Source organism: Diabrotica undecimpunctata, chromosome 2 (genome assembly GCF_040954645.1).
Source record: "Diabrotica undecimpunctata isolate CICGRU chromosome 2, icDiaUnde3, whole genome shotgun sequence".
NCBI classification, from domain to species: domain Eukaryota; kingdom Metazoa; phylum Arthropoda; class Insecta; order Coleoptera; family Chrysomelidae; genus Diabrotica; species Diabrotica undecimpunctata.
The window spans coordinates 136,405,822-136,424,843 of record NC_092804.1 but is presented as its reverse complement, the minus strand read 5'-3'; the positions used below and the strand labels follow the sequence as shown (position 1 = coordinate 136,424,843).

General features: G+C 33.0%; 1 protein-coding gene across 1 annotated transcript in view; it reads right to left on the bottom strand.

Annotated features, from left to right (window-relative positions):
• AMPdeam (AMP deaminase) overlaps window positions 1–16,235 on the bottom strand; it is a 141,922-nt gene extending 125,687 nt beyond the window's left edge. Inside the window, exon 1 of the mRNA XM_072523564.1 lies at window positions 15,809–16,235. Within this exon, the coding sequence (XP_072379665.1) occupies window positions 15,809–15,926 (118 nt within the window). The 5' untranslated portion in view covers window positions 15,927–16,235. The remainder of the gene's footprint in view (window positions 1–15,808) is intronic.
• Window positions 16,236–19,022: the final 2,787 nt, after the last annotated feature.

The window sequence follows — 19,022 nt, the reverse complement described above, 5'->3', positions numbered from 1 at the left end:
TATTAGGCCGCCATTGTAGAACGTTATACCAAGTTAGCCTTCTTAGTTTTACACAACGACAAACAGTTAATGCTTTGGAAAATATATATTGCCAATACACCATCTAATAGAAGAGAGATGCCAGTTATACAAGATAGAAATGAGAATCAACCATTTGTACGAAAATGGATTAGAGGACGAAATCTAAACAAATGCATGCTTTAATATTAGTAACGCATGGATCAAGAGGTTAATACTGGACGTAAAAACATGGTATAAATTAAAATTTAAGAGAATCACCTATTACTTTAGACACTTCCTAATGGAAATAAGAGAAGACGTTTGCAGAGTATACAATGTTACAGACAATGCTGAATTTGGATGCAACATATCCAGAGCGGAGGGAAATAATATTAGGAGCAAAACCGAACGTAACAGTGATATTATACCTGAAGATTCTACATAGATGGTAGGTCTAGTAATGATACGGTTCGGATCATTAAGAAGATAATTAACCGAAAAGAGATGTTAGAGAACACACCAGAAGGAAATGTTGGCAGAGCGAGGTAGCTTACAATTTCCAGAAGAAGATGTATAACACAGTGACGCATCTGAAGTTACGAAGGTCGCGGCATATTATCGTGCACGTATAGTTTCCGGCATGTAGCGTTTCCACTCCAGCAATTGAGCTGCGCGTTCACATTTTCATACATAGAACGTTTCAGTTTGGTTCGGTGAAGATATGATCTCGCTTTTCTCGACAAAAATTATGTGCAATTGCTCTTCTACTTAACGATGAAGAATGAAAAACTTTGTTAAAAAGAAGGTTTGAAGTACATCCAATGCTAAGAGAAAGGAAGAAGGAATCTGAATACTGGACTTTATACAGAGAATTAATTGATGACGATGAAAAATATTATGGATATTTTAGAATGAATAGGATTCAGTTTAAATATGTTTTAAATTTAATTTCACCTTCAGTTAAAAAACAAAATACTACATTTAACGAAGCCATACATATCAAACCAAAAAGTATTTTCAAAAAGAAGAGGTATCACTTCCGTACAAAAGTCCTAATTGTTTATCACTTCCGTGATTAATTGTCAAAAAACAATTAAAACGCATGCATAAATGACAAAATAGCCTCGAAAATTACTTTTTTAAATACTCTGTATCAAAATCAAACAAATACCTAAATAAACAACGGGGGGAAAACGACGGACATCTAATTCACATTATCCTTACCAACCGGTTACGACTCGTTACGTAGCCGTCGGCATCAGTAAAATATTGTTTTCAAATATACTGAACGGAAACGTTAAGTGTCTGAAACGCTATGTTCCGGACAGTGTGCGTTGTTCATATTTAAAACCATTTAAATTATATTTTTCGGAAACTAAACGCTATGTGCTGGAAACGCAACGTGTAACTCGGGAGGAAGGGAGGGTCGCTGGAGAAGAAAAGGTGTGTTTTTAGTTGGTAGACGGATCCGCGGGTGTTTTGCACTTGCACGCCTCCCTACAAGGAGGAGTGCATATGCTTACACTACTTGATCGGAGTCCAAGACACGCTGAGTCATCCCTTGAACTCATCGGGGGACATGGTTGAGTATGGTCTTTTGGAAAAATTTCCTCAAATCCTTATACAAAAATAGATTCAAGATAGATAGATTGTTCATTCATATATTTCTTTATATTATTAAACTATACAGTGATGAGTGCCTTAAGAACCGGCAAAATAACGCAAAAGATAGAAAACATAATACGTTGTGAAATAAAAAGAGATGAAAGTAGTAGAGGTGGGAAATTATCGATAGAAACCTCTAATTTACATTAAATTACATTAGGACTATCGATAGTTTCCCACCTTTAGACGTTAGCTTATGGGCTAGTTGACTTCAGTCATAATATTACAACTATGACGTCGAACATTTACATTTTTTAAATTTCGCATAAAGTAAAAACTGATTAAAGGCAATAAAGCAAATGTAAGTAAACAGTTTAATTAGTAGTAATTTGATAATTAATTCTGTGTTGACGAATACAGAATAACAAGCTATGATAATTCTGTATTGAGAAGAGTGTATGCGACGTCTCAAATCATAGTTTATTATTGATCAATACTTTAATTTTGGATAAAAAAATACTCCTGAACTTGAACTGTTTTTACTTGCATTACGTGATACGTATTACTATGACTGAAGTCAACCAGCTCATAAGCTAACGTCTAAAGGTGGGAAATTTTCGATAATTCTAATGTAATGTAACGTAAATTATAGGTTAATATCGATAATTTCTCACCTCTACTACTTTCATCTCTTTTTATTTCACAACGTATTATGTTTTCTATCTTTTGCGTAATTTTGCCGGTTCTTAAGGCACTCATCCCTGTATACTTAATTACAAATTATATAATTTAATATTATAAATAATTTTTATGCTTAATCTTATCTCATTTCATTGTATATACTGTTAGAAAGAATACTATTGAAGAAATATTAGATTAGATACCATGTATACATATGATGAGAACATATTTCGATTATAACTTTCAATTATTATTTAATCTTCCCAAAAATTACATCAAAATAGACTATATAGAATAGCTATTTTAGCAGTAAAGAGATCAAAGTCTAGAGGTCAAATCAAAGATAATTAAAGATTATTAATATGGTTCGCAAATGTGTTACTTTCATTTTCGAAATCAGAATTCATTAACCAAATATTTTAATTATCCAATTTAGCAATCGAAATGTTATTAATAAAGAGTTTGTTTTACTGTTTGTGGATTTTTCACTCATAAATATATTTGTCTCACAAATATATTCCATTCTGTTGTTTCAATACTTAAAAAATATGTCAATGATTTCTTATTTATGTTGTACATATGTACCAACCAGCCGTGATTCATAACAGGTGGAATGAGTATCTTTTAAATCATCTATGAAAAAGTGAAAATTTTGAATATGATCAAGGTTGAAAAGAAACAGATATTCGAGAAATTGTTCGAAACAATATTCAAATTCGTTTCAGTTCTTCTATTTCCCTAGAGACTGAAAAGATTACCGCTATAGTACGTGATAAAATATTAGTGAGAGTGGAAAATGTCTTGAATATCTGGAAAGAAGATATGAATGGGAAAAGGATACCCGTTGTAATAAAAAAGTGTTACTGCAAAAAGTGTTAAATTTGTACTAACATGTTCAAGAAAAGTTTAAAACACAAAATACAAGTCTACTATTTTTACTGGATGCCGAGGATGGTTGCCCAATTTACGGAATAGATTCAGCTTTAAAAAACATTAAAATTATAGAAGTTACATTCGCAAACAGCAGCGTTATATCCAATTGAATTTAAGAAAATTATTGAAGATGGGGATATTGATAGCAAAATATTGATAGAAGATTGGTTCAAAATTTTGCTCCTCGAAGACCATCAAAAATGTAGGAAGATGAACAATAAATTAAGATGGCGATCTTACTACCATTTAGAGCGTAGTTAACAATGTAATAAATTACAATTCGAAGGACCACCCACTAACGTGAGAATAAAAAAATACCATCATTAACAAATAACATCATTTTAAGATCTGGCAAAGTTTTTACGTAGAGTTCTTATATTTAAACCGAAGATTCACTGTCCGATCCACACAAATCCGCGTAGCACAAAACACTATAGCACTGATACAGTTTTAAGGTCACTAACTAGAACATCAACTAAGGATGTTTTCTTTTAAACTTAATTAACAAGAAGCGTTTGCGAAACGTCTACCTTTTAAACTATTATCTATCTAATATAAGCGAAAAACACAATAGAGAGATTTTTTACTCTAAACTAAAAGCGTCCAGGCCTCGCTGGATTCAAGCTGATACTAATAAAAAAGCGTCCACCCTGGGTGGATTCTAACTTTTTACTGACGTTCAATTATAATTGCAATATATATATATATATATATATATATATATATATATATATATATATATATATATATATATATATATATATATATATATATATATATATATATATATATATATATATATATATATATATATATATATACAGTGATGAGTGTCTTACCACCCGGAAAAATAGCGGAAAGGATAGAAGACAGATTAAGTTGTGAGATAGTACGAGATAAGGTTAGTTCTTAGACGTGTCTATTTGACTTCAGTCATAATTATACGGATGACCTCGAAAATATTTTATTTTAATAATTTCTGATGTTAGAATAAATGATTAAATAAATTAAGATATATTATAGTAAAAAACATTAATTAGTAGCGATTTTAAATTATAAATCTTTAAGTTTATTTAATAATAAAAATAACTCAACTGAAATATTTGACTAAACTAAAGGTAGGTATGTTCTGTCCGAAAATAATTATTGTATGTGAAATTGGTGTAATAGTTAGAGACGTTGTCTATTGACAAGAAGATTGGGGTTCAATTCACACCAAGGGTAAAATTTTTGTTTTACTCAATCAAAAATAATAGAAAATATGATACATATTAGGTAAAAGTTTTCGAAAAACTCATTATTTACAATTTATTCTTATTCCAATGTTATAAAATAGAAATACAAAATATTTCAAATTCAATTCCAGTTTTACAGTCTTCAGTTGTGAATGCAAAATAATCCATTGAAGACTGTTTAATGTCAAATTCATCACTAAATTCTCAGTGTTAATATCAATTCCTCTGTACAGGTAATGATTTTTAAAACAATTGACGACATTGGAATGGATGCGCGCGAACAGCTACCTGCTTTATAGCTAACCAAATCATCAAGCCTTCAAGTTATCAAATAATAACACATCAATTGTTTTTACGGTAAACAGAAACTTTTTATTGAAAAAACAATTCTTGAAAAGGATTTTAACGGTCGAGGAAAAAGTGCAAATTGTTGTCTGGCATGTGAATGGATTATCAGACAACATGATTACACAACAATTTGTAAATATGTTTGCAAATAGGCCGGCTTCAGCACGATCAACAATTCAGTCTATTATACGTAATTTTTTTACTTATGGATCCGTGTTCGCTCCAAGAGGAGTTCGCAGACGAAGGGAGGTAAATCCAGATTTGGAACTAAGGGACACTTTGATTTGTGCAAGTATTGAGCAAAATCCTACCCAATCAACATCTCGTCTCGGAGAACAATATGGAATTCCAAGATTTAGAGTAGGTGAAATTTTGAAAAGACATCGATACCGTACCTATAAACTTCATAAATCCAACGAACAATTCCCTGGAGATCAATATAGACGTTTAGAATTTTGTCAAACTGCAATGGAAATGTCACATCAAGATGAACATTTTTTAGAGAACGTTTTGTTCACCGATGAATGTACGTTTTCATTGCATGGCCGTCACAATTCAATGAATGCTAGGTATTGGTCTCGAGGAAATCGATTTATGTCGCTCGTACCCAGCGTCTTCGAAAAGTAAATGTTTGGGGAGGCATAATAGGGAATCATGTCATTGGTCCATTTTTTATAGACGGTATGTTGACTGGGCGGAAATACTTGGAACTTCTGCAAAATGAAATTGTCCCAGCCCTTCGTAATTTATCAATACCTTTCGATTCCATATGGTTTCAACACGATGGTTGTCCTGCACATAATTCTCGCATCGTCAGTGAATATCTCAGTGCGACTTTTCCTAATCGATTGATTAGTAGCCACGGAGATATTTTTTGGCCTGCAAGATCACCTGATCTTGCACCTTGTGATTTTTTTATGTGGGGATATATCAAGTCGAAACTATATGAGAGATATAACGATGAGAACATCGTGCCTTGAACTCTGATCCATCAGACTTTTATAATTCTTTAGTGACAGTTTGGGTTATTGTTCTGCTGCTAATGAAGGCTTATTTGAACATATTGTAAATACGTTTATTTACAATATTTTTTTATTTTTGTAGAATTTTTACTTATTTAAACAATCTTTAAAAGTTCTTTGAATTTTGAAGAATTTTTACTTTATTTTCGAAAGAACGACGATACTGTTTTTTCAATAACATTTTTTGTTTTAACTTTAAACACTTCTAATACTAGTAACAACTGACATAAATGTTTAGTGATTCAAAGCAAAACGATCTTTGCATAATTTCAAATTATTAAAAAAAAAGAAAACCACATGTGAGTTTTGAACTCTAATCGTCTGCGATGTCTGTATCGCAATGTCGAATTCTTACCACTAATCCACGAATGATTTATAATTATTCCGTGACAAGAGTGTATGAAACTCCTCAAATCATAGTAGAAATTATTCTTGGTTAATAATTTAAAATTTTAGATTAAATAATCACTATTATTTAAATTATTTTATTCACATTTTTGCTTTATTGTGGTCAATCAGTTTTTACTTTATGCGAAATTAAAAAATGAAAATACGTCACACATACGAAGTTACTCATAATAATTATGAACGAGGTGATTTAGCTCGAAGCTAACGTCTAAAGGTGTGAGACTATCGATAGTGGTAATGTAATGTAATATAAATTATAGGTTTCTCCGATTATTTCTCACCTCTACGAGTTTCATCTCTTTTTATTTCACAAGGTAACTATGTTTTCTATCTCTTACGTTAAAAAGCCAGGTGGTAAGACACTCATCACTGTATACATATTGATATTAATTGGATGACATTATTTATGACTTTTAAATTTTGACCATCGTTACGAATCGAATATTTTATTGACAGAGATACTCTTTTAATTTTTTACTTCTCATTTAATGGCTGTGTTTTGTTACGTTATTTTTCATGCAGTCCTTAATTTAAACCTGCTTAGAATAAATATATACTAGAAACGAATTAATCGAGAGTAGTGAATCGATGTGAAGAACCGCTATTTCGTAACGCTACGCGTGACGCCTTCTCGTGGCGCTAGTTTCGTGACGCTCTCCTCAGCCTTTTACGATAGAGAAAACAGTAATACCACGCCACTATAGAAACTTTGCTTCAAAAATGTCTTGTTATTTTCCGACAACATACTTGGATGATTGCGGATGAAGGTAGTATTATTTACGAAATGGTTTCACGGATATTCCATCCCTGAAGTGAAGAAGTATTTGGAGTAGAAAAGGTTTTCCTTTCGAGTTTTATTAATGATAGTTAATGCACCTGGCCATCCTCAAGCCCTTTGCACTGAAAATAAAAACGTCCAGGTGGTGTTTATGTCACCTCACACAACTCTGATACTTTAGTTACTTGACTAGGTCATTAGATAGGTCAAGGCCTCATACATCCGCCAATTTTTTGAAAGTATTAATAATAGTCATCGATTAATAGACCCTGATATTGACATAGTGGAATGCTGGAAGTTGTTTAATATTGCTGATGTGATAACTTTAACATTAAAACACCATTGGATGAACTGAAACCAGACACGGTCACAACCTGTTGGAAACAATTTTTGTACGGAATCTGCCCACGATATAAATAACTTACCAAGAATCAATGGAGATGTTAGAGTGATCTCTAGAAGCAGCAACGAGATATGAAAAAGATGCTAGAAAAACTTAATCGTTTCCAGATGGCACGGAAAAAGTGTCAATCATTGAACAGCTAGTCCCATTAAGAACTTCTATACATAAGAACATAACTTTTAAAAATCTAGAAAAAAAATTGTCGCATTCGACCATTCGGTAGATAATGGTAATAGTCTAGAGCCAGGGGGGGTTGATAGTTGAAGTTTATAAGAGATTTAAACAAAATTAAGCTATACTATAAAATTTGAAAATCTGGCTAATGGAAGTTATTAAACAACTCCAAATAAATATTTTAAGCTTTGGTAAATGTTTCTAAGTTAATTTTTGACAAAGATACGGAACTGTTAAGGCGAACGGTCCGCTTGCACAACCGCACACGTAAATTAATTTTCAATATCTCCGCAAAAAAATTGACACACAGAAACATTTACGGAAGCTTAAAATGTTCGTTTTGAATTGTTCTATATCTTCCATTATCTAAACTGCAAACGTTTACGGCTCAATTTTGTTATACGTGATAAAGTATCCATATCAGTAATTTTCTCAACCACACACACACACATATCTGAATCTACATGGATTTTACATATGAATTGGTTTTTATTCACTTAACCAAAGTGATCAAAGCTGATAAATACTGTAAGAAGATTGGGCACTTCCATATTAATGGTGGAAATAAATTTATTATTGAAATTAATGATGATAGTGACGCAGAAAATACGGAAGATAAAGAAAATGTCAGAAAGGAAAAAGAAAAATTAGAAGTGTAATAATGAAAAGACTCTAGTTTTAAAAAAGTTGATATATTTTGGAAAGTGGTATAACACGACTACCACTGAACTGTTCCGCGCTGCAATAAACAAACTAAAGATAGCCGTGATGATCGCCAACATCCGGAACGGATAGGCACTTTAAGAAAAAGAAAAGGTATATTTTTAGTTTTTGTATTTTTAAAATAAATGCGGAGACACGCTTGCATTTTTTGCCGAATTTTGAATATTTTGAACTGCATACACTGTTTGCATAAAGTTCTTTTAGTATCAATCATTCTAACAATAACAAGAGTAATTACAAAATGCTATTCTGCATCAGTTATCAATGCAAGCTTGTGGTAAGAGGGAGGGTCCCTGTAGAGTGAAGTGTAAATAAAAAAACAACCAGCCGCCACAGTATATCTTAAAGAGGAAATATCAAAACCTATAAAACTGAGTGTTATAGTATATTTCTTACCGCAACTATACCTTCACCGATTATTCGATAAGGGTTTGGATTTAAAACTTGCAAAAGCATTTATAATTAAGAAGCTTCATCGTTAACATCTCAATAATTAACACAGGATATAATTTGGTTACATTTATATTAAAAAATGAAAATCCGTGAAATGAATGAATATAATATCCATATGATGTAGTCATGCAATTTATATATCTATGTCAGTAGATACAAATGTATTTATATGTTGATGTAATATGTTTAGTGTTCAGGTAATCGTTGTAATATCTGGATCATATTGCCCCATACTATTTTAAAACTAGATAAAGTATATTTAAGACATGATATGAAAATTATCATCACTAAATAACGCGAAACTCATGCAATTAGTTGTAAACGTTCTAAGTGGACATGATACTTTAAAATACATTACTTAAAGAGGAAGAAAGATATTAACAACCAAGCAGAGCAATCAAAGGTTAAGTCACTGAACATCTTACAATGTTACTTTAGTCGCCACACTAAAATTGATTAAATGTTATTAAATATGTAGGTACCGAATTACCAGCGGGATGACGCCTCATTAAGAGACGAGATTACGAGTTGACTGGGCATTTTTGTATTACATATTCCACAAGAATGCCAGGAAAATATTTATTATTAGTTTCACCTTGTGGTTAAGTTTCAATTGTTAAAGTCACTTAAAAACGCTAAAGCATTCCTATGATAAAACGGTTTAGATACGCACCGATCAAAATGTAAACAAACGATCTTCACGTGCCATATCAGAATTATCCATCGTTGGCGAACACCATTGCGAAGGTTTCTCGATCTTCTGTCACATGGAATAATTGTCCTGCATTTGATATATGTGTAAATATTATGTAAACGATGCATATTTTAGATTCGGCGTTTCTACATTATTCTCGTTCTACCATATTGAGTAAAGTTACGTATAATGAGAAAAGTTAACCATGTTCCGATGGTATCTTAATCCTCAGCATATACACATTTTCAGCATAATCTTTTGTAGTGTGAAAGCGAACCGGTATGAGTCAGGCGTTTATCCATGTTGGAAGAAGAACCTGTTTAATATAGCTAAAGGTGCAGAAAAACCACAGGCCTGGGACTGATAGTCCCAGCGAATTTGTTAACATGTATTTATCTATTTACTTATATGACTCAATTGTGCTACCAGTAAATTGCCGGCAATGATTTCAAGGGAAAGTTAAAAATAACTACACAATGTTTTTAGGAAATGTGAATCTGTTTTTACACAATGTGAACCATGTTTTCTCCTAAATTTCTGTAAGTGAATAGTGAATAAGTGAATTGATATATATATATATATATATATATATATATATATATATATATATATATATATATATATATATATATATATATATATATATATATATATATATATATATATATATATGTCGGTAAAAGACAAAATTGTAACCTACTTTCCAATAAAACAAGATAATTTTGGCAACATCGCCATTTGTTCGTTCTCGTCAATGGTAAACTGTATACCACACAGGCCCATCGCTATGCTATGTATTCTTTTTGGAGGTAACCGCGTAAGTGTAAAGATAAAAATTTGATATGCCGACTGTTATCGACTGATACAACAGAAGAACGGGTATACAAATAACAAAATGGTACTTTGGGGGCAATTCAGTACAAAAAACTCTTAATGTATTCATTATGGCTTTTGAAAATAGGCCAATGCCTATAGAAAAAACTGTATTAGCCATTATTAATCAATTTGAAAAGTTTGGCTGTACTAATGGCAGGTGTAAAAAATGTTGCCCATCAGATCAACGTCGCGAAAAGAAAATTTCTCAAGAAAGAGAAATTAGAAAAATTCAAGTTTGTGTATTGGCTGAAGCGACGCCGTATTCAAGTAAACAAATTGCCGATGAAGGCGATTTGAATGCAAAAACAGTGAGGAATATTACGAAAAGAAACAACTACCATTATTATAAAGTGCAGAAAATATTTTCTGATGATCAATTTAAAGGATGTAATTTTGTGAAATTATGATGGAGAGATACCATGCAAATAATAATTTTTTGAAAAATATTTTGTTTACAGATGAGTCCTCCTTCACAATTCACAAGAAACATAATCCATCCGTTGTACGTTATTGGTCTCAGTAGAATAAGCATTTGAGTGTGTTTGTGCGTACGCAGTATCCACAAAAGTTGAATGTGTGGACTGGAATTTTGGGAGACCATATTATTGGTCCTTTTTTCATTGAAGGCAATTTAACGCAGTCAAATATTACCAATTACAGCAAAATCAAATTATTCCTGCACTTCAACGTCTTCAAATTAACTTCAACGAAATTTGGTTTCAACAAGATGGCTGTCCTGCACATAATGCAAAAGCCGTTAGAGACTATTTAGCGTTAATTTTTGCTGAACGTGTCATAAGTACAGACGGTGCAATAAAATGATCTCCTTGGTCACCCGACTTAGCTACTCTAGATTTTTATTTTTGGGGCATGCTAAAAACGAAATTGTACAGACATGAGTTCGAGCGAGCCACCAACTTTGAGGAACTGAAGGGAAAGATAATCCAACTTAGCCAAAACATATAGGCAGATGAACTCAACGCCATGAGAAATGCGTTGTATAATAGATTTGGTTACTGTTCGTTACAATTTGGTGGTCTGTTTGAACATTTAATTACCTAAGAATTTTATTTCGTTTAGAATTTCTAATTGTTTGGAATTATTTTTAATTTAAACAGTAGTTTTGAAATTATTTTTTATTTGATTTCATTTTTATAGAACAATTTTTATACTTTTATACTAATTTTATCTTTTTTTGTTTCATTTTTATTTTCACACCTACTACCTCCAAAAAATCTAAACGAAAATATGGTTTCAAAGATATTATTTGGAAAATACCAAATAATATCTTATTTTTAATTAAAAGACGTAATTTTTCGTCCAGTTTAAATTTAATATAACACACCTACTATCCTTCCTAATGCTTTACTGTCTTTATTTATTATGCTTTATGAAAGACCAACCCACGAACCCATGCTTTACGCATGACAAACCAAATAGTTCTGTTCAGCTCGTTACCACAGTATTAAAATCAAAGTGTCGTTACTTTGATGACGCGACGTTGCCAAATAATTTTGTATGAAGCTTTTTTATTGTGGCGTCATAATGCAGTTTATTATTTTTATTGGGAATAAGGCACAATGTGACTTTAAAATAAGGTTATTTTGATGTTTAGATTTTCAATTCGGAAATCGTACTTAAAATACGAAACATTAATAAATTTTATTTATATAAAACGATTTCCGAAGTGGAAATCAAAATATTAAATTAAACTTATTGTAAAGTAAAATTGTGGCATATTCCCAATGAAAAACAGTAAGCTGCCGTTAAATCAATTGGCCCAAATTTGATTATCTTAGAATATTGTTCAAATGCTAAAAAGACAACAGGTCAAATAAAACCAATAAGTTTGGCAACGTTGAACTTCTCCTCTTTTATTAATTTCCACTAATGCATTGTCGACGATATAAAAGGCGGATCTAATATACCTCTCTCTTTTTAAACAGGTGTTACTCCATATCACGTAAGGTCCATACCGACCATAAACTTTTACCTATACTGTATATATACTGTTATATTCCAACATAGTAACTCAATGAAAAAAATGTAACTAGTGAGGCCAGCCCGCATAGCCAAATAACATTGAATATTGATAATTGCTATTTTTTTATGAAACAGTAACACATCTGACAAAAATATGTTCTAAAATAGGTTAAGTTATCACAAAAAAATGACAATAATAAAGAAATGTTCCATCATTATCATCATCATCTTGGTGCTACAGCCCTTAGAGGGCCTCGACCTTCTCAAGCTTTCTACGCCATTCTATTCTGTCCCTCGCTTGCATTTTCCAGTTGCCGACTCCGATCTTCTCGGCACCTTGTTTTACCCCGTCCATCCACCTCAGCTTTGGTCTACCCCGTCTTCTCATTCCCACGAGTTGCGCTGTTAGAATATTTTTTATCATGTTTGACTCAGGGGCCCGGGCTACATGTCCTGCCCACTGCAGGCGGTTTCGCTTAATTATAGTGGTAATATCTTTACCACCAAACGTATGCTTGTAGATATTCTGCAGTTCAAAGTTATATCTACGCCTCCATATTCCGTTCTCACAGACCGCTCCGAATATCTTGCGTAGCACCTTTCTTTCAAAAATGGATAGAGCGGATTCATCTGTTTTCGTTAGCGTCCATGCCTCTGATCCATATGTGAGAACGGGGACTATCAGTGTTCTATACAGCCTTATACGAGTTTTTTGAGACAGACGTTTGTTAGCTAAGTACTTTGATAGACCATGATAACACCTGTTTGCAATTATTATTCGCCTTTTTATTTCCTCAGATGTGTTATTATTGGGGTTAACCGATGTCCCTAGATATATGAACTCTTTGACTGCTTCGAAGTTTTGGTCATTGATGATTAAATTTGTGTCAACATTTCCAGCTCTTGTGTTTGTGTTAGTCGCCATGAATTTGGTTTTATTTTGATTTATCTGTAACCCCATTCGTTCTGCTTCTGCTACTAGCTCGGTTAGGATTTCCGCAGTTCTCGCCCTAGTTCTTGTTATAATGTCCACGTCGTCTGCATATGCTAGAATTTGGACTGATCTATTAAATATTGTTCCCCTGCTATCTAAATTAGCGTCTCGTACAACTTTTTCTAAGGCGACATTAAAAAGCTGACACGCCAGCGCATCTCCCTGCCTTAACCCCCTATGTATTTGAAATGGGGTTGAAGAGTCGTTTTGAATTTTTACTGCTGATAGCATCTTCGCCATTGTCACTTTTATCAAACATATGAGTTTTTTTGGAATTCCTAACTCATTCATAGCGTTGTAAAGACTTGGTCTTAAGACACTGTCATATGCCGCTTTAAAATCGACAAAAATATGATACATATCTATGTTAAACTCTTGCGCTTTTTCGAGGATCTGTCGTAGTGTAAAGATCTGGTTAATGATTGAACGTCCACGCCTGAATCCTGCCTGATATTCTCCTAGAAACATTTCAGTATAAGGCTTTAATCTCTCGTGCAAAATATTTGACAATATCTTGTATGCTGTATTTAGGAGAGTTATTCCGCGGTAATTATTGCATTCCAGTTGGTTTCCCTTTTTTTGTAACGGGCAAATTAAGCCTAAGCTCCATTCTTCAGGCATTTGCTCCTCAGACCAAATTCTACAAACAATTTCTCGCCTTGGTGAGCTGCTCTCCACCGTGCTTAAATAACTCTGATGGGAATGTTCCACGTGCACGTAAAATGACGAATTCAGAATGGTATTTTAATGGCGATTTCACTAATGTAGAAATGTTTTCTGGAATAGTAGGTTTGTACTTGCTATTCGTAACACCATCATAAAAATTAATCAAAATAAAAAGACTGATGTTTTACTGTTATTCTAATAAAAATGCTTCTTGTATACATGTTTGCTAAATTCTTAAAATATTCTAGAACACTATTATTTACCTTATACTTACATTTAATTAGTCCCTAGGCGTCACGTTTCAATGTTTGCAACTATGAAATATGAAACGTGTGCGCTTATGTATGCTGGTTGATTACAAAGAATTTTTTATTGAAAGTGACGATTCTTTGATTTTAATTACTTTTAGAAGTATTATAGCTCAAACGCAATTAGAAATACTTGACCTAAAATACTATTTGACGTTTTGACTTTTAGCTTGACCAATCGTCTCCAAAATACTACTAAAATAGTAAAATAGCTCGAAGTATTGAAGTGGCAAATAAGATTGTTCTTAGTGATATAATCTGTTAGTCCAGGATATCAGGGTATGCAAAGATTTGCTTGAAATTTTGACAATAATTAAAAAATAGCTCAAAGATCATAATCTACCCGCCTATATAAAAAAATAGAATAACGCATTTTAAGACCAAAACTTTCTTTGGTTTTTCGAAGTCAATATTTTTGGAATTGTTTGTGACATTACACGTCAAAAATCATGTTTTTAGCCCGCCGTAACACGCGTTTTTTAACGAAGTTGAACGCGTATGAGCGTCACCCTCACCTACATCAATTCCAGTTATTTCAAGGGAGAATGCATGTATAAAATTACACAGGGTTATACTTACATATAATAGAAAGTCTTATAAACAAAAATATTTATTAATTTAACAAAACAAAGTAATAAAATAGTGTAAATCAAAAGTTTAGAAATCCGAATAAATAAATCAAATATAATTAGATAATAGACAAATAAGATAATGAATAATGAATATACAACTGAAAAGTTTTAAAGGCAATGCACGTATCTAAAGATCATGAACGGCTAGACACATATTCTTCCTCTTCTATTTCCCAACAGGAATTATACAAAAATATAGCTAAAGCTTTTATGATAGACTAAAAAATGGTGTATATTAAATTTTTTCAAGCACTTTTTTTTAAAAAAGGGTTGCGCTGAAAGGGCTTGACGATGGTACTAAACGCATGCGAATACAACCTTTAAACAATTATATCTAGTTGAAAATGTAAGCCTTGTAAGTGAATCATCCTGTAAACTTACGAAAATTTAAGCATTTAAGTGAATCATCCTGTAAAGTGTGACACCAAAAACCAACCCTAAATATTTCTAACATTTTTAAACAATGTTGTTTTGAAATACTAAGGTAGATATTTTCGAACTTATAAATTTTAAATATATTTTAAATCACGTACATATAAAATTAGTTTGAAAATCCACTTCCACTCCTAAAAACGATCATTTTGGTATACTTTCTTTCAATTCTCTTCACAATACATAAAACTAAAACTATAAATTAGACCATACTACCTATATGAAAAAAGGATGTGATCAATTTAGAAAATGAGGATTTTTATTGTTTATTGCATATAAAATATCGTACCTCTAAAAAACCCTTTTAAGCAAATGTTTTATTGTTAAATAAAATATAAAACCATCAAAAATAAAAACCCAATAGAAATAAATGAGATCTCTTTATTGCAATAAAACAAACAGCATCTGTAACAAATCAATAATCCCATGAAAACAAAACATAACCTATATAATTACTGACCTTCTCTCGGCTCTAGTATATTATTTTCATATGCATCCCCTTCACCATCTGGGAATTCTTCATAAAAAGCGGCAACAGATTCCGGTTTTTTGATGCCATTTACACACACATCTGCCATTTTGTCCAATCATACACAATTAAACACAAATGAAAACAAAAATATGGTATTGTCTGCGTGTGGATACACTTTTGTTTGTCTAGCGCTTAACTTCACACACGGTCAATGCCAGACGACCGACTGATATAATGATTACTGATACACGAACACGATACACTGTGGAATGAGAAAATTTTTAGTTAATTGTGCTGTGCTTCAAATATGATACTTAACAATTAGCTGTTAGAAATTCTTTAAGTAAAAAATTGATTCTTTAACGTTGGTCGTGTGCGTGTCTCGTTGTGTTGTAGACGGTATTAAGAGTAGCGCGATTCTATCGATTTTAGCGCCCGCTGATATTTTTCCATGTAAAATGATAAACTCGTTGAACGGCGCACATGGTAAATATTTTATTTCGTCTTTATGATTTTCCGATGTTATAAATAGAATAAATGCTTGGCAAAAGTCAAAGGCTTTAATTGAATTTTTATTACTTATTTGCTAACCTTCGTTTCATTTATTTAATCAGATCCTGTTCTATCTGATTAAATAGAAATGTATAAGACAAAAATTCAAGAAGCAGTATGGGAAGTGCCTGAAAGAAAACTTGTTTTAAAGAAAAATTATTAGGTATAGGTAGCTGGTGGATGAAAAAAATGTAAGTATAAAATATACTTGATCGAAAGGATAATGAAAACTAAAAAACTGTAAACGGTATAAATAATTGTGAAAAAGAAATTTAAAAATAAAACATAGAATTGCAAATATTCTGAAATAAATGAAATGGTAGGACGATCTATGTACAAAATCATTAAATTAAAGAAGAAAAATCAATCTCACAACAATAGAAAGTGAAAATATTACATATTACGATAATCAATTGGAATAACAATGTAAAGTGTAGGCGAGACAATTAAGTAATAAACCTACCAAACTTTTGCAGTTAGATGAAACGCAATGAAACTTGTTGCATTCGATTTGCAAGAGTGTTGCAAGAAAATTTTGTGAACAAAAATGATGGTGTGAAAATGAAAATTGCATTATTGAACAAGGAAATGCATTTTCCAAAGGGCATTTCGAAGTGAAAAATTTGTAATTCGGAAATAACTGACCTAAATGAGTTCAATAGTACTACTCGGGGTGCTTTTGGGGTCACCCGATACCAACATAATGACGGTGAAGGTCTCCGAATCATCTGGTACACCTGAGCCTGGAGTTTTGTGAAAATTCGATACAAATCAGTGCACACTCGTTATTCAGGGGATTTTTGGGTTTGTGAACACTAATCTAATGTCGGCGATGGTATGCGAGGCACCTGGTACACAAGAGGGGTGTCGTTTCCAAGAGTTATGTGGAAATTTTATACAAAATCAGTGAAAACCTATTACTTGGGGGGTTTTTGTGGTCGATAAGCACTAATATCATATCGGAGATGGTGTGTAGTGTAGGTATCTGGTGCCCAGGATGAGCATCCTATCCTGAAGTTTTGTGGAAATTCGATAGAAAATCAGTACAAACTTATTATTCCGTAGTTTTTGAGATCGCTGAACTCTAATATTATGTCGTCAATGGTGTGCGAGGTACCTGGTGCCCAGGATGGACTAAGTCTTCTGTTTGTGTAAATTCCATAAAAAAACAACCCAAACTTGTTACTCGGTGGTTTTTGAGGTCGTTGAACACTTTTATCATGTCGGTGATGGTGTGCGATGCATCTGGTGCCCAAGACGGATTCGTCTCCTAGAGTTTTCTGTACATTCGTTACAAAATGAGTGTAAACTCGTTACTCGAGAGGTTTTGGGTCACTGATCACTAATATCATGTTAGGGATGGTCTCCGAGACACCTCGATGGCCTCGTATCTTGGAGTTTGTGCATCGGAGACTGATTGTGTATCGAATTTCCACAAAACTCTAGGAGACAATTTATGTCTTCGTGCATCATCGCCGACATTACGTTAGTCTTGCTGAGTAACGAGTTTGCATTGCTGTCATGATATTCGTGTTCAGTGACCTCAAAACCCCCCCGAGTAGTGATATTGAACTCTAATCCGTTAATCATTTCCAAATTACAAATTTATCATTGAGATTCATCCAACTGTAAAAATTTGGTAGGTTTTGGGCTTTTTACTGCATCATCGCCTCGCCTATTAGTCACACAATTGGAAGTTCATGGAACAGAGATAAATGCTCCCACAACCACAAAATCATATGAACTGCTCTGGAAAAATTTTAACAACCGACAGGAAACATAAAAAGATTGCATATAAAAAAGGTAAAGTAGAATTCTAGCGAAGAAAACTAAAAGAAAGGTTTATCAGGATAAAAAATGTCACAAAAACTTCTCTCAACAGAAGTGATGTTCTGGAGAAGAATGCCTAGTTTAACTCTTTTTTGCTAAGCTATGGTCTCTGACCTACTGAAATTTGCCGAAAACCGTCGATCCGTTTCGATCCAAAGGCGTTGCATCTTGCAACGCCTAGCTTCTTGGAATGACGTCTTCTGTTTAGTATAAGAGCGGTGTAGACAAAGTGTGCGTATTTTTACATTTTACAACGGTAGACGAAATGTTGTTAAGATTTCGTGGCAGATGTGGGTTTCGGGTTTATATGGCCAACAAACCACAGAAATATGGCATAAAAGTATATAAGTATATGGTCTTGTACACGGGAAAATGTTTTGTACCTCGTCAATGGAAGTATTCGTCGGTAAACAGTTGAATAGACCTTGTGAAACAGATAGTGCTAACATTGCCTTGCTTCCCGTTATGGCGGCACCACACTTCGATATGTGTTATTCGTTATGCACCATATTCGGCCACATAAGACGAAAAGTGGAGGGTACATTCGTTAATTATTTACTTTATTCCTACGCATAAGCCAATACCCGAATAGCAAATACGCCTGTCCGTCCACTTGTCGGTTTTTTTGACACATTTGAAAGGACACGAATAAGCCGAATGTATGTGTCGACTGCCCACACTTCGCTCGTACGACCATCAATACGTCCACGTCCAGTTTCGTTCTGGCAAACACGCATGACGCAAATATTTGGCATGTTTGGCCCGCCGGCACAACTGTGGCGGCGGGCCAAACTTTCTAATTAAATATTTTCTCTATAAA